Source organism: Podarcis cretensis (genome assembly GCF_951804945.1).
Source record: "Podarcis cretensis genome assembly, chromosome: 13".
Taxonomy (NCBI): Eukaryota; Metazoa; Chordata; class Lepidosauria; order Squamata; family Lacertidae; genus Podarcis; species Podarcis cretensis.
In genome coordinates this window covers 56,698,255-56,712,526 of record NC_137182.1, presented here as the reverse complement: position 1 = coordinate 56,712,526, position 14,272 = coordinate 56,698,255, and the positions used below count along the sequence as shown (strand labels likewise).

At 55.4% G+C, this 14,272-nt stretch overlaps 1 protein-coding gene across 2 annotated transcripts; it reads left to right on the top strand.

Annotated features, from left to right (window-relative positions):
- Nucleotides 1–422: 422 nt before the first annotated feature.
- Nucleotides 423–12,608, top strand: AP1S1 (adaptor related protein complex 1 subunit sigma 1). 2 transcript variants are annotated; one of them, XM_079952215.1, is made up of 5 exons: nt 423–539; nt 2,725–2,903; nt 4,411–4,519; nt 7,315–7,452; nt 11,825–12,608. In XM_079952215.1, exons 1-5 carry the CDS (start codon nt 537–539, stop codon nt 11,870–11,872), a joined length of 477 nt encoding a protein of 158 aa, XP_079808341.1. In that variant the 5' UTR covers nt 423–536; the 3' UTR covers nt 11,873–12,608. The 2 variants fall into 2 exon arrangements, with proteins under 2 accessions (XP_079808341.1, XP_079808340.1); XM_079952214.1 differs by having other exon boundaries at nt 7,315–7,458.
- The last annotated feature ends 1,664 nt before the right edge of the window (nt 12,609–14,272 follow it).

Below are 14,272 nucleotides of genomic sequence, written 5' to 3'. Positions count from 1 at the left end.
AGGGGAGAGGGAAAAATGGATTGAATGTGGCTTTGTCAGGGGGGCAGAATAAGAGGGGTTGAAGGGACCCCCAGGGGTCATCCAGCCCAACCCCATGCAGTGCAGCAGACCCTGGGTCGGGGGCTCATAAATTAGCATATGCAAGTGGGGGGGTCTTCCGTTGCGCCCCCTTTCCCCTTTCCCCTTTCCCCCCCCCCACCGGAGGAGACTCCTCCCTTCCCTCGCAGCCTCCCTCCCGGATGACGTCACCGGAGGAGCCCCTCCCTCCCTGCTCCTCTCCGGCTTCCCCGCCCCTCCCGTCGCCCGGGGAGACAGGCCCCGCCCCCGCCCGGTTGCCTCGGCGACGGGGAGCGAGAGGACGCCCCTCCCGCCCCGGAAGCGGGCGCCGCAGTGCGCAGGCGCGGCCCCGGGGCGGGGGGCGGGCGGAGGGGGGGCGGGTCCGGCCGGGAGGCACCTGGGCAGGTTCGGGCCGCGGAAGAGGAGCCGGAGGGCCGCAGGGGCCGCGCGGAACGGCCCGCCACGGACCGACGCCCGACATGGTGAGCGGGGGGGGGCGAGGGGAGGGACCCCCATCCGGAGCCCCGGGGGGAGGAGGGGGGCTGGCTCCCACGTGGCAGGGCGGCCACTTCCGGCCCCGGGTGCAAGGTGGGGCTGGATCCTTCCCAGAGCAGAGGGACCCCCTCTCCTCCCTCCAGAGCAAGGGCGCCCCTGAGCATGTGCAAACGGCGGGGGGAGCAGCGCCCAGGGAGGGCTCGGCAGGCGGAAGAGATTCCCCCCCCCAAAGGCAGACCCCACCGATCTGCCCCCCACGGGGCAGGGGGGTCCCCGGCGGGAGCGGGGTGACCCCCAGCAAGGCTTGGAGTTGCTCACCCCCCACCCCATAGAACCAGTCGGTGCCCTGGGTGGGGGTCCGCTGCGCCCCCCCTCCGCCCCTCCCTCCTCGCAGCGCCCAGGGAGGGCTTGGCAGGCGGAAGAGATTCTTCCTCCCCCCCCCAAAGGAAGACCCCACAGATCCGGTCCCCGGCGGGAGGGGGTGCTGGTCTCCGCTGACCCCCAGCAAGTGAGTTGCTCGCCCCCCACAAAAGCAGCCGGTCCCCTGGGTGGGGGTCCGCTGCGCCCCCCACCTCGCCCAGGGGGGTTTCCGGAGCCCCGATCCGCCCCACCTCCCTCCCGCTGCCCCACCCGGCCTCTCCCCGGCGCCTCCGCTCCGTCCCGCCCCACGGAAAAGGCACGTCCTTGCCGGGTTCGCCTGCCAGCTCCTTCCCCCCCTCCTTGGCCATTAGCGGAATTGGCTGGCGAGGCCTCTGGGGTGGGGGGGGGGGAGAGGCGGGGGCAAAGGCAGCACTTGTGGGGCAGGATTTCAGGGTGTGCTTTTTATCAAGGGGGGGGCCGCTGATAAAGAGGCAAGGCTAGCTCAGTTGGTAAAGCAGGAGATTCTGGATCTCAGGGTTGTGGGTTCGAGTCTCCTGCATTGTAGCGGGTTGGACTAGATGACTCTTGGGGTCCCCCTTCCAACCCAATGTGTGGATTCGGGGTCACCGCCTTTTCCAGGCGTTTTGGGCAGGCCCAGAGGGAAGTGGTGCCTAGTGGGTGTTGCAAAGCCCCTTCTCGCTCTCTCCCACTGCTCCAGAGGGTGGGGATTAGCCGCCTCTCCCTACCTGAGCTGCCCCTCCTGGCTCACCTGTTGAGGCTTGTTGGTGACTCTCCCAGGGAGGATTGCTCAGCTGCGCTCCGCCCGCCTTCCCTCCCACACACGCAGCTGGCACCAGGAGCGCACAGTTGCCCTGCGGAACTCCCTGCCACAGGAGCCGAGCGATGGCTTTAAAAGGTGAATTCCTGGAGGAGGAGAGGGCTGGCTGTGGCCACGGCTGTAGATCCCAGTTTCAGGAAACCCCAGGGGGCGAGAGGGGTCCTGGGAGCTCAGCCGCTGCTTGCTGGTTTCTCATAACTGGGGTAACTGGTCGGCCCCAGTGAGAGCAGGAGGCTGGACGAGAGATGAGCCGTTAGCCAGATCCTAAGAAGAGGAAAGAGATCCTTTCGCCAGAGGGGCTATGGAAGGGCGGGATTCATTATTAATTATTATTATTATTATTATTATTATTATCATCTCTCCGGCATAAGGGGGTGTCAGACGAGTCCAGAAAGGGAGTGGGGCCCGGACTCCTGGGTTCTTTAGGAAGAGGAGGGGGAACCTTTGTGTATTGGTTTTATATATATACATATATATATATATATATATATATATTGCATTTTTAAATTATTACTCATTTATCGCTTACTGGTTTTGTACGCCACCATAGATCTCAGGGCAGCCCGCAGCATAAAACCACGACATAAAAACCACAAAATGCATAGTAAAAATAAGAATAAGAAGAAACCAAGGACCACTCCCCTAATTCCCCCAACCATTTTTTTAAAAACCGCCCTGAGATCTGTGGAGGAAAGACTGTGGGGAAATGTAATAAATGAAGGAATTTTTGTTCTGCCTCTGGAGGCGGCAGTTCTGATCTGTGCCTGCTTTTGGGGAGGCTGCGTCTGTGTGGCCCCCCCCCCAAAAAAAGAAACATTGGAAGGGCCTCATTCTGTGCTTGCAGGGAACCCCCTTGCTTTGCAGGATATAATTTTCTTGGGGTTTTTTTTGGGGGGGGTTGTTGCTGCTTGCTGCCAGAGGAGGCCCCCCCTGACCTCCCCCCCCCACTCTCCTCTCCTCTCCACCCCCCCCAGATGCGCTTCATGCTCCTCTTCAGCCGCCAGGGCAAACTGCGCCTGCAGAAGTGGTACTTGGCCACATCCGACAAGGACAAGAAGAAGATGGTGCGGGAGCTCATGCAGGTGGTCCTGGCGCGGAAGCCCAAGATGTGCAGCTTCCTGGAGTGGAGGGACCTCAAGGTGGTCTACAAAAGGTGACTCTCGAACCCGCTCCCCACCCGCTGCGACTCCGGGTTGGGCTGGATGACCCCTGGGGGTCCCTTGCAACACGGCCATCCTTGGAAGGTGGCGGCCTCTCCTCCTCCACTGGAGGTCTGTCATCAGGGACCCTTTGGCCGCGTTGCAGCGGGTTGGGATGGATGACCCCTGGGGGTCCCGTTCCGTCTTGCCCACAAGAGCGTCAGGACAAGGTTTGGAGGCCGGAAACAGGCAGCAGCTGCTTGGAAAAGGCCCGGAGGAAGCAGAGGGACCTTTGTCTGGCTCCGGGCAGCTCTGCCAGGGGGAAATGTGTTGCAGATGTGGTGCCTGCACTGAGAAGGCCCTGCCCTGCTCCTGTTGCAGGAGGTCCCTTGGCCCAAAGGGGCACCACTTTCTCTGGGCCCCCAGCCCCCACCTTGAAGGGAGCGACTTGGTTGTCTCTTTCTCCATAGCTGCCCTGGGGTGTGGATTGGAAAGCCCCCCCCCCAAGCTTTGCTCACCCTGAGTTGGTCCCTGTGCGTTTGGGGGGGGGAAGTCTCATTCTCTCTCTGTTTTTGGGGGGGGCAGGAACGGAGAATAAGCATCCCCCCTCCCTAGGGAATGAAGGACACTTAGACCCACGAATTACTTTATCTCCAGCAGGAGTGGGGGAGCCCCAGACCCAGAGGCTGTGTGTGGCCCCCCATTCCCTTCTGTGTGGCCCTTGCCAGCTCTTCTTTGTGTTTCTTTGCCCGGCTGATTCCTTCGAACTCTGCTGGCGTCTCTTTCGTGGCTTTGCAGAGGGAGAAGCCTCAGCAGGAACTACCCCACTGTACAATACTAAAATATATATTTTTAACAGCAACAGCTCCGCCCCCTTTTACCTCTGGCCCCGCCCCCTGGAGTGTGTGGCCCTCAGAGGCTTGCCCAGAAGCGGAACGTGGCCCTAGGTTTCTCTGTGCTCTGAACGGCCTCGCGGGGCTGTGCTGAAGGGAGAAGCCTTCTGAACATAGCTGTCAACTTTCCCCTTTTCTTGCGAGGAATCCTATTTGGAGTAAGGGAATTTCCCTTTAAAAAAGGAAAACATTGGCAGCTATGCTTCTCATTATTGCCCCATCACTGCTGCTGTGGGGCAGAGGGTGGGGTGGGCAGGTGAACCCCAGGTGACGGACACCTTTCTATGGGTGCCTGCAGGGACAGCGTTTTCCTGCAGGGGGCACCCCGAGCTCACCTTGGCTCCTCTGTGGTCACAGGGGGCCTCTGTGGGTGCGCATGGGGTTAATAAGGGCCCTGCGCCCCACACACCCCACTTCCAGCCAGCATAGGCACCTGCTTTGCCCCCCCCCTCACCTGGAAATGGCTGAGCGGTTGCCCCAGGGAGAGCAAGGCAGGCTTGGGTGGTGGTGGGCAGCTGGCGGACTCTTCAAGGGGGCGCGGCGGGGAGGGGGCTGCCCCCCAGGTGAGGCAGGCAGCAGCAGCAGCAGAGCTGGAGTCCTGACCCCCTTTTCCCGCCCTCCTGCCCAGGTACGCCAGCTTGTATTTCTGCTGCGCCATCGAGGGCCAAGACAACGAACTCATCACTTTGGAGCTCATCCACCGATACGTAGAGCTGCTGGACAAATACTTTGGCAGCGTGAGTTGTGGGGAGGGGCTTCTCCTGGGGTTGGGCTAGATGACCCTCAGAGGTCCCAATTCTAGGATTCCGTGACTGCAGAGCGCTCTTCTCCTGCTTCTTTGTTGGTGTAAAAAGCAGCAGCATTCTGCCCCCGTCTCTCTGTATGTGTAGGGGAGGACGTTATCTCAACTCTATCCTTTCAGTCCTGAACCCTAGAGCAGAGATGCCTGGAATAATAATAATAATAATTTATCATTTATACCCCGCCCATCTGGCTGGGCTTCCCCAGCCACTCTGGGCGGCTTCCAACAAAAGATTAAAAATACAATAAAACATCAAAAACTTCCCTAAACAGGGCTGCCTTCAGATGTCTTTTTTTTTTAAAAAAAATAAAGTTTTATTAAATTTTATTAAATATTACAAGAAAATAAAAACAATACATAAGAATACATAAAAAAACATTTACCTACACATTTTTCAAAGTGCAGACTGGAAAAGAAAAGAAACGAAAGATACGAGAAAAGAAACAAGAAATAGAAAGAAGAGAAAAAATACTTTCCAAAATCAATACAGCGGTGCCTCGCAAGACGAACGCCTCGCAAAACGAAAAACTCGCAAGACGAAAGAGTTTTCCGTTTTTGAGTCGTTCCGCAAGACGAATTTCCCTATGGGCTTGCTTCGCAAGAAGAAAGCCCATAGGGAAATCTCCGGGGACCTCTTTTAAATGCTGGCGGTGGGGAGCAAAGCCTTTCGCCCCCCTCCGGCCTTCAGAAGAGGTCCAGGAAGGCCGGCGGGGGCCGAAAGGCTTTGCTCCCCACTGCCAGCATTTTAAAAGCGGTCTGGGATAGCAGGGAAGCCCGGACCGCTTTTAAAATGCTGGTCCTGGACCTCTTCTGAAGGCCGGCGGGGGGCAAAAGTCTTTGCTCCCCCCCGCCTGCCTTCCCGGGATAGCGGAGAAGCGCAGCGCGTTTCTCCGCTATCCCGGACGGCTTTTGAAGGCAGGCGGGGGGGAGCAAAGACTTTCGCTCACCGCCTGCCTTCAGAAGACCTCCGCTGTCCCGAGGGCTTTTAAAATGCTGGGGGTCGGCAGCGAAGCCCTCCTGTCCCCGGAGCTTGCGGGGCGGGAGGTGGGGAGAAGGGCTTTTCTTCCCAGCGCCAGCCTTCAGAACAGACTGTCCCCGGACCTGGTCTGAAGGTGGTTTCCATAGGAACGCATTTATTGATTTTCAATGCATTCCTATGGGAAACCGTGCTTCGCAAGACGAAAAACTTGCAAGAAGAAAAAACTTGCGGAACGAATTAATTTCGTCTTGCGAGGCACCACTGTAATACCAAATTCATATTTCAAACCTTCCGATGTCTTATAAAAGTCAGATAGTGGTTTATTTTAATAATAATAATAATAATAATAATAATAATAATAATAATAAAATAAAAAAAATATTATTTATACCCCACCCATCTGGCTGGGCCTCCCCAGCCACTCTGGGCGGCCTCCAACAGAATATTAAAATACAATAGCCTATTAAACATTAAAAGAAAACATTTTAAAAAAACAAAAAAACATTAAAAGCTTCCCTAAACAGGGCATCTGGTGGGAAGGCGTTCCACGGGGCGGGCGCCACCACCGAGAAGGCCCTCTGCCTCGTTCCCTGTAGCTTTGCTTCTCGCAATGAGGGAACCGCCAGAAGTCCCTCAGACCTCAGTGTCCGGGCTGAACGATGTGGGTGGAGACGCTCCTTCAGGTCTACTGGGCCTTTGAGGCCGTTTAGGGCTTAGAATAATAGGATCGTGGAGTTGGAAGGGACCCCCAGAGAGCATCCAGTCCAGCCCCCTGCAGGGCAGGAATCTTTCGCCCCACCTGGGGCTTGAACCCACGACCCTGAGATCAAGAGTCTCGCGTTCTATCAACTGAGCATGAGAAGAGCCCTGCTGGGTCAGGCCACCTCACAGTGATGAACCAGGTGTCCCGAAGGGGAAGCAGCAGTAGTAATATTAATTTATTACTTAATAAATTGGGTCTGCCACTCTGGGCTGCTTCCAGCAAAAGATTACAAACTGCATGAGACGTCAGGCATTAAAAGCTTGTGGGATCCCAGCAAGAGAGCCCTGCGTTTTCCAGCAACTCGTACCCAGAGGCTTTGCTGTCTCCAGTTGTCTTGTTCTCTTTTAAAGCCAACCGAGTTGCTGGGTGTCGCTGTCTCCAGTGGCAAGGAGTTCCGCAGTTCCACTCTGCGCCAGAAGTTTTTTCCATCCTGAACCTTCCAACGTTCAGCTCTGTTTAAGCTGAGGCAGTTGGGGGGCACTGGCAGACCTGGGGGGGGGGTCCTAAGAGGTCCTTGGCTCCCCGCCCGCAGAGGCCAAAACCCGCCACTAATGACTCTTGCGCTCATTTTGATTCCTTAATCCGCCCCTCCACCTCCCTGCCCCATAGAAAGCCCCCCTCCAGCCACCCTCTCCTAAGCCTGCTCTTAGACCCACAAAATCCAGCTAAGCATGGCTGCTAATTGGGCTTAACGAGGGCTTGGCAGCCGCCCCAGCTAATTCCTGCTGCTAATGCGCCAGAGCCGCTTGCCGCCCCCCCCCCCCCCCCAGGAAATGCAGCCAGATTGGAGGGTCAGGATCCTGGGCATAGCTGTCAACTTTCCCCTTTTCTTGCGAGGAATCCTATTCGGAATAAGGGAATTTCCCTTTTTTTAAAAAGGGGGGGGGGGAATTGACAGCTGTGATCCTGGGAGCAGTGGGGTGTGTGTGTGTGTTGGGGGCCCCTGCTTGGTTCTCACGCCCCCTTTCTCCCCCCCCCCCCCGGACAGGTGTGTGAGCTGGACATCATCTTCAACTTTGAGAAGGCCTACTTCATCTTGGATGAGTTCCTGATGGGGGGAGAAGTTCAGGACACTTCCAAGAAAAGCGTCCTCAAAGCCATTGAGCAGGCGGACCTCTTGCAGGAGGTAGAGGTGGGCCCCTGCATGGGGGTCCTGCATGCCTGAACTGGGGGGGCCCTTCTCCCTGCACCCCCCTCTGGAGACAAGCCATACACTTCTCTCCAGCTGTGGAGCCAAGCAACCTGTTGTTTCTGCTGCCCTGGCCATGCCTAGTTTCTGTCTGCTTCCGCAGAGGAAATTTTTTTTTTTGGGGGGGGGGTGTTGCTGCTGGAGGAGCCCCCCAAGAAAGCTGTCTTCCTGGCTGCTGCGACTGCTGCTTTCTGCATGCAATGAGTCACCGGCAGCCCTCGCTCCCTCTCTCTGCAGTGGGCGTGAGCGACTCAGCCGCCTGCCGCTGGGGCCGAGTGCAAATCCTCGGGGTGGGGAGGAGGGAGACGCAGCAGCCTTGGCACCCTCAGCCACTGCCACCCCCCTGTGAAGATCTGATAAGATCTTAATTGCACTGGCCATCTAATTGCTTTATGGCCCCAATTAGCCCCAGTGGTCCGGCACGCTTCCCAGCTGCAGACCTTCTTCTTCTCCGGTTTCGTCTAGCAGAGTAAAAACACAGCGGATCAAAACCGTTGCAGTCTGCTTCAGATCCAAACACACCAAGCACTGTGTGTTCATCAGTTCTTTATTGCAACAAATATTTACAGCTCAGCATTTCTCAGATTCTCCTGGACTGCTAGCATTCATGGCGTCCTTCTCTCTCTCAGAGACACAGAGAGAACAACAAGTAGAACTCCTCCCTCCTTCCAAACGTCAGAATGTGAGGCGTCACAGAACATCTTAACCCTATAAGTTCTGAATCCCAACACCCCCTCTCGCTGAGCATTCTGACAAGACCTGTGGATGTACCTTTGCAGACCTCTGTGAGATCAATCTCTTCCCCAATGCCTTGCGCCCTCTCCTGGCGTCCCTGTCAGGCATCTGTGGAACATCCTCACAACTCTCAGATTCGCACTGTGCGAAACTTACCCACGCACCTGTGGCCTGATACCTCTCAGGTGGAATTCCCTTCGTTGTGTGACTGGACCTCCTGGGCACAAACTCAGGCACTTCCTCTGACTCACTGTGGTCAGCAGGTGTGTCCTTTGCATCCTGGGATTCCCCCTCTGACTTAACGCGTCTTCGAACCCTTGGAATTACCCTCACAGGAGAACTAGGCTCACTCTTGGGCTCCCTTTTTACAACTTGGGGAGATGCCCCATCCTGCTCCTGACTTTGGTCAGTGGGCTGATCGTCATCAGCAGACTCAGCCCCTGGCTCTCCTTCCTCCTCATCAGAACCTTCCTGCTCTGAATCAGAAAGACATTCTGAAAGAATATCGCGTCTGGCAGGGGTCTTTGACCTTTCCTCCTGCTTACAGAACTCAGCGTGTTTACTGATCAGCAGCTTACTCTGATCACCTGACGGATACGCAAACCTCCATGCACGAGCCGTTGGCTCATACCCACAGAAGATCATTTTCTGGAACTTGGGTTCACCTGGCCCTCGCAAAGCTTCAGGCACCGGCAGCAAGGCCGTTGATCCGAACTCACGGAGGAAGTGAACCTGCGGTTTCCTCCCGTGAAGCATGAAAAACGGTGTGTCTCCTACCACTGAATTGTAGGACCGATTCCAGGTGAAGCTCACATATTTAACTGCCTCCATCCAAAACTTTGGAGATAACCCAGAATCTGACAGCATCACCTGTGCAGCCTTAACCAGAGCTTCACTTCTGAGCTCTGCCACCCCCCTCTGTTGAGGAGAAGTCACTGTGTGACTTATCCCTTTCTTGTGAAAGAACTTCTGCAAAGCAGACCCAGTAAACTGTGAACCTCTGTCACTAGCAATTTCCCTGACTCTGGTGGAGAACATTAGTTCCACCTCCTCAATCCAACACCTAATCAGCTGTGCTGCATCTTCCTTGGACTTGAGACCATGTGTCCAGGTGTTCTGCGAAAAATCATCCTGCAGTGTCAGCAGAAACCTGGCCCCTCCCAAACTTGGTTCCTTCATGGGACCCAACAGATCTATGTGCACAAGATCAAAAGGTTTTGTGGTTACCCTCTCCACCCTGGGGTAACTGCACCCTCTTATCTTTGCCTGTCTGCAAGCCTGACAATCTAGGACTCTTGCACATTCCTCAATTCTACAGCCTTTGGAAACCTCAGGTAGCACCTGTAGTTCTTCAAGACAGGCATGCGCTGTCTTCTTATGCCACACACAACAACATGAAACATGAGTGGGAACTGTAGCACGCAGGGCTTGTGCTTTCTCAACCTTCCCCTCACCCTCCAGGGACGTTTTAAGAATGAAGAGATCATTCTGCCCCTTTGCAACTCTAACCAGTTGCTTCCCTCCTTTGGAGATTGTACAAACATCGTGTTCAAAGCAAACCTTAAACCCCTTTTTCAACAAATAAGGCACAGATAAAATACAGTGTTGCACTCCCGGCACAATGCAAACTTCCATCTGCTCCTGCAAAACAGAAAACAACACATTTACAATTTTATTCACATTTTTCTTTTCCCCACTTGCAAACTGAACAGTTTTTCCAGCCGGAATTGCCTTGCAATTCCACATCTCGACTGCAGGGGTCTCTGGGATCAGGTGGCAGTTCGCTCCTGAGTCGATTAGAAAACGAAAATTAGTGTGTCTCTCAGAGCTGTCTTCAAACAAAGCCATACTGGCAACAAACGTCCCGCTGCCCCCTGTCTTTGGGCTTTTGCAGCAGTTCTGTCTGGTTGTCTTGGCAACCAACTCCCCCTTGCTCAGGACCTTGGCAGCTTCCGTAGAAGTAGCCTCCTCCGTTGCCTTGGAGACCGGACTGGCCTCTGCGTTCCCACGCGACTCTTTAGGCCTTATCTTCACTTTGTCCAGGTGGCCGACCTTGAAGCGTCTAGCTCTCCGCAGCCTTCCTGACTTTACATGACGACGATCCCCAGTGGAAAAATACTGCCCAGGGCTCCTTTCAGCTGGCCTGGCCCCCCTTCTTCCGGAAGAGCACTCTGTGCCAGCCCTGCCCTCGCTGAAACTGCATTCCACTTCAGCACTCACAGTGGAAAACTTTTGAAGCTTGCCTTTGGAATTCTCAGCCCCCCCGACTTGCACCTCAGGGACTGGGGCTACAGCCATCTCCAGGCTCTGCATGACTCCTCCAGGGCTCTGGCATCCTGCTGAAGTTTCACACAAACTTCTCAGCACCTCCCAGGCAGCCCTTGCTGACTTTACGCCCTCCAAACTGGGCAAAAGTGATGCATGTACGCATGCTTTTAGCATAGCAAGCTCTCTTTGCATTCTCTGCTGGCTATCTTCAGGCAACGCAGCCTCAAAGCCTGTAACGTCTGTCCCTTCAGGACCTGAATTCAAGGGAAGTGGTTCTCTCTGGCTTACATCCCAAAGCCCAGTAACCAGAAACCAACCCCTTACTCTTCTGGACCAGGTTGCCCAACTTCTTAAAGTGAGCTTTTCAAGCGGAACGTCCTCAAAGACCTGGCTGTCTGCCATTCTCTCCTCTTTCCCGGGGCCCCAGCTGCTGTACTCACGTTTCACCAGTCAGCTCTCCGGCACCCGATTCCTCAGCTGCTTTCTCAGCTCTCTGCCTCAGCGACTCTTGCCTCTCTGCAGCAGGCAAAACACAGAACGCAGACCTCTGCCGCCTCAGTAGCGTCTTCCAGCTATTGCCAAGCTGACTTCAAGACTTCAAAGCTCACCGGCAGACTCTTAGCAACAGTTTTATTAGCGCTAATTAGGTCACCCATAACCTGTGAAGATCTGATAAGATCTTAATTGCACTGGCCATCTAATTGCTTTATGGCCCCAATTAGCCCCAGTGGTCCGGCACGCTTCCCAGCTGCAGACCTTCTTCTTCTCCGGTTTCGTCTAGCAGAGTAAAAACACAGCGGATCAAAACTGTTGCAGTCTGCTTCAGATCCAAACACACCAAGCACTGTGTGTTCATCAGTTCTTTATTGCAACAAATATTTACAGCTCAGCATTTCTCAGATTCTCCTGGACTGCTAGCATTCATGGCGTCCTTCTCTCTCTCAGAGACACAGAGAGAACAACAAGTAGAACTCCTCCCTCCTTCCAAACGTCAGAATGTGAGGCGTCACAGAACATCTTAACCCTATAAGTTCTGAATCCCGAAGAAAACCCCCCTGCATGGTGGATGTTGGCACATCAAGAACCCCCAAACGCTTAGAATGGAAAAAGGCCTTGTTAGTTGTTTTGGGGGCGTGTTGAGCACCTCTGAGCAAGCGCAGAAAACCTTTCCCAAGTGCGGACTCAAGTGTTGGGGTAGTGGTTGGGCTGGGGGTCTTATGGGGAGGGGGGCAGGCTGCTTCTCTCCCCCCACTTCCCGCTCTCCTCCTCTGAACCCGTCTCCCCTCTGCTTCTCTCCCTAATACAGGAAGACGAGTCTCCACGCAGCGTTTTGGAGGAGATGGGCCTGGCGTAGACTTGGGATCGCGAGCCGGCTCCCCCCCTTGCCCCCGCCACTGCCCCTCGCGCCCCTTTGCCCCCCACACGCAGTGGGGCTGAGAGCCTGTGGCGGCCACGCAAGCTCTGCAGCCGGCCTCCTGGCCAAGGAACCTGCAAACCACACGATGTAAATACTGAACCACCAGCTGGGGGTGGGGTGGGGGGTGCCCTGCGTCAGAGTGTTTGGGGGGGCAAGGAGGCGTTTTGCCCCCGCCTGTTGGGGGGCAGAGAGAGAGAGAGAGAGAGAGAGAACAGCGTGGAATTCAGGGGCACCGAATGATCTCCATTCTCCATCGTTTTTTCTGTGCCCCTCCAAACTCTCCTACTTCTCCTACCGCCCCCCCAGCACCCCCAATCTGTTCACACCAGCAACGTGGCACTTCCTGCCGCCCCCAATCCTGTGACTCACCCGGGCAGCATGTGACAGATCCCAGAGGAGGGGGGGGGGGGTGGCAGCAGCGCCTCTGCCTTCTTCCCTCCCTTTCCCTCTTTCTCATTTTTTTTGTTGGGGGGGGCCAGGCGCCCCACATGTATGTGGGGCATGTGGACGCAGGTAGCCAGAGATTCAGAGGAGCCTGCCGTTTGGAAGACCAGCAGCCCCCCCTCCGCTCTCCCCCCCTCCCCAGCCCCTTTCCAGTAAGGCATGATCTTTCCGGACCCAAGGCGTGAGTGCGAGTGTCTTCTCTGTTTTGGAATAAAGCGTGTGAGGAAGATGGTGGCCTGGCTGTGTTTCTTGCCCCTCCAGCACAGACTGAGATGCTTCCAGCGCCAGCTCAGAAGTGGGGGCAGAAAGAGCAAAGGGGGTCCAGCCAGGAGGTCGCTTGGCACGGCTGGCGGAGGTGCAGGTCATTTGCCGTCGTACGGGAGGAGCACCTGAGCATAAACAGGGTTCATCTGCATCGCTCTTAGAATTGCGGAGTCAGAAGGGAACCCCAGGGGTCATCCAGCCCAACCCGTTAAGAATGCAGGAATTGTGGCGAAGGAAGCCCTGGCAGGGAAGCCCTCCATCCGCTTTTCCAGGCTGGGAATGTTTCGCCTGGAAAAGAGGAGATGAAAGAACCTAAGGGCTGGAGGAGGGAGAAAGCTTGTTTTCTCCTGGTCTGGAGGGTAGGACTCGAACCCAGGGCTTCCAGTTACAGATAGGTAGCCGTGTTGGTCTGCCATAGTCAAAACAAAAAAATTCCTTCCAGTAGCACCTTAAAGACCAACTAAAAGTATCTGAAGAAGTGTGCAGGTATCTGAAGAAGTGTGCATGCACACGAAAGCTCATACCAAGAACTGACTTAGTTGGTCTTTAAGGTGGAAAGGAAGGAATTACTGGAAGGATTTTTTTTGTTTTGACCAGGGCTTCCAGTTACAAAAAAGGTGATTCTGGCCAAACGCCAGGAAGAACTTTTCTGACAATAAGAGCTCTTCAACAGTGAAACAGACTCACTTGGGAGCGGGGGGACTCTGCTTCCTTGGAGATCTTTAAGCAGAGATTGGACGGCCATCTGTCAGGGATGCTTGAGCTGAGATTCCTGCCTTGCAGGGCGGGTTGGGCTGGATGACCACCAGGGGTCCCTTTTGACTCTACAAGTCTATGATTCCAAGGGAGTTTGTTTCACCGTCAAATGGGTCTTAGCCTCCTACTGCTTATTCAGAATCTCTTTCTCGCACCTTGAAGCCATGGGTTTGGGTCCTGCCCTCCCTCTTCCATGTGACAGCCTTTAAGGAATTTGAAGCCATCTACCATATCAGGGACGCAGGTGGCGCTGTGGGTTAAAGCCTCAGCGCCTAGGGCTTGCCGATCGAAAGGTCGGCGGTTCGAATCCCTGCGGCGGGGTGCGCTCCCGCTGCTCGGTCCCAGCGCCTGCCAACCTAGCAGTTCGAAAGCACCTCCGGGTGCAAGTAGATAAATAGGGACCGCTTACCAGCGGGAAGGTAAACGGCGTTTCCGTGTGCGGCTCTGGCTCGCCAGAGCAGCGATGTCACGCTGGCCACGTGACCCGGAAGTGTCTCCGGACAGCGCTGGCCCCTGGCCTCTTAAGTGAGATGGGCGCACAACCCCAGAGTCTGTCAAGACTGGCCCGTACGGGCAGGGGTACCTTTACCTTTACCTTTACCTTTACCATATCACCTCTCATAGTCTCTTTTCCAGGCTAAACATCCCCGGCTCCTTCAACCGTTTCTCATCAGGCTCGTTTCCCAGACCCCTGTCAATCTCTCAGCCCAACTTCCGGCTTGCCAGTCTCCTTCCCAAACTGGGGTGCCCAGAACTCCAGCCGGGGGTTTGACCAAGGCAGCACCTGGGGCAGGGATCTGACTCCCCGAATCTTTCAGGAAGAGGAACCTCTGGACCCAAAACCATTGAGGTGGGTGTGCTTTGCAAGAGTGC

Bases quoted from the DNA above. Each gene is read 5' to 3' on its own strand.
- AP1S1 (XM_079952214.1), top strand. The intron at 2,904-4,410 runs GTGACTCTCGAA...CCTCCTGCCCAG, and splicing joins CTCAAGGTGGTCTACAAAAG to GTACGCCAGCTTGTATTTCT. The intron at 4,520-7,314 runs GTGAGTTGTGGG...CCCCCCGGACAG, and splicing joins TGGACAAATACTTTGGCAGC to GTGTGTGAGCTGGACATCAT.